General features: G+C 45.5%; 1 protein-coding gene across 1 annotated transcript in view; it reads left to right on the forward strand.

Moving 5' to 3' along the window:
* LOC111976442 (uncharacterized) overlaps positions 1-1,566 on the forward strand; it is an 89,430-nt gene that overhangs the window by 69,070 nt on the left and 18,794 nt on the right. Inside the window, exon 3 of the mRNA XM_024005272.2 lies at positions 1,047-1,104. Within this exon, the coding sequence (XP_023861040.1) occupies positions 1,047-1,104 (58 nt within the window). The remainder of the gene's footprint in view (positions 1-1,046; positions 1,105-1,566) is intronic.

Raw genomic sequence — 1,566 nt, forward strand, 5'->3', positions numbered from 1 at the left:
CTCTCTCACTCGCTCTCTTTCTCGCTCTCTCTCTCTCTGTCTCTGTCTCTGTCTCTCTCTCTCTCGCTCTCTTTCTCGCTCTCTCTCTCTCACTTTCTCCAAATCACTTTTCCTCTCTCTCTTATCCCACTCTCTACCTCTTCCTAATCTCCTCTTTTATTTATCTCTCCCCCTCTCCCATCTCACAATGTCTGTCCCTCCTCCCTCCCTTTCCTCATTCTCACCCATCCCACCCTCTGTGCGTCCAGAGAAGAGAATGTGTGATGAATGTTAATGGCTTGTATTGTCAGATCAGATGAAATGCTCTTCCTAGGACAGTGGAGAGGGCAGGGCACATCCACAGTCTAGGGAACAGGGCTCCCTCTCGCTAGACAAAAGCAATGGAACACAGTACGGTGTGGTTCTTACAGAACCTTCAGGGACTAATGAGACTCAACCCTCAGTGGCTTTGTTGCCAGGAGATATGCACTGTGACCAGACATAGAGACGTACTGTAGCTCAATGTTAAACTTAACGTTAAGGAATCTGTAAATGTAACCAATAAAATAAATATGTTGATGTTGCCACAAACTGTCTGGAAAAAAGGCTCCTCTTTACTCTTTTTAGTTTGGTAAACCATTTATTTTTCTTGTGCCGAACTCCTGCCTCCAATGTGTTGTTATAGTGTGACAGTCCTGTGGGAGGTGGAGGCTTAGACACCTGCCCATGGTTCCCCAGGGGTAGACAGAGCTGAGAGGTGTCTAGAGAGGGGTGATGTGTCGTGGGCTGAAGAGAGAGACCCCTGAGTCCCTGGGGCATCTCAATGGTACTAAGTGGACTCTGCACGTGTGTACTGTAGGTGCACATGTGCATCTCCTCTCCTTCATCTTCGCTGAACTGAAATCAACAGTTCCCCATGGTTACAGAACGTTCCCAGAGCACCTATAGTAACGTGTGGAAATGTGCTCAACCATGAAGGAATGTTTACTTCTCAGTTCTGAGTGAAACTCAGCAGATACAGGGTTAATAATAACATAGTAGTAATTACTGTTACTTCGTGTCCCAAGGAAAAACAAGACCAAACATCCTGCGTCCAATGGAGAGAAGGGCACCTCAGTAGAAATGGTGAGTTATCTTCACTTCCCCCTTCTCTTTTCCTCCCCCCTTCTAAGTCCTCATTTCATTTTATGTTTTTTGTTGTGTGTTTCAGACCTACCACAATCCCTTTACCGTAATTTGTTATCGACCCTCTCAATAAATTGCATTCCTACTTCCTGTCACATGACTTTGAGTGCTCACTCCACCACCCTGCATCAAAGTTTAAATACTTTTCATCCTCATTTTTAGCAGAAGGTGGGAACCAAACAACAGGCATTTCAAACACATCTAGAACCACCCTGTAGATGTACAGTACATCCAGCTGACCAGTCTCTATGTACCTATCTATGTTTCTATCTCCCCCCCTCTCTTTCTCTCTCTCTGTCTCTGTCTCTCTCTCTCTTGCTGTCTCTCTCTCTCTTTCTCTCTCTTTCTTTCTCTCTCTCTCTCTCTCTCTCTCTCTCTCTCTCTCTCTCTCTCTCTCTCTCT

Source organism: Salvelinus sp. IW2-2015, linkage group LG17 (genome assembly GCF_002910315.2).
Source record: "Salvelinus sp. IW2-2015 linkage group LG17, ASM291031v2, whole genome shotgun sequence".
Taxonomy (NCBI): Eukaryota; Metazoa; Chordata; class Actinopteri; order Salmoniformes; family Salmonidae; genus Salvelinus; species Salvelinus sp. IW2-2015.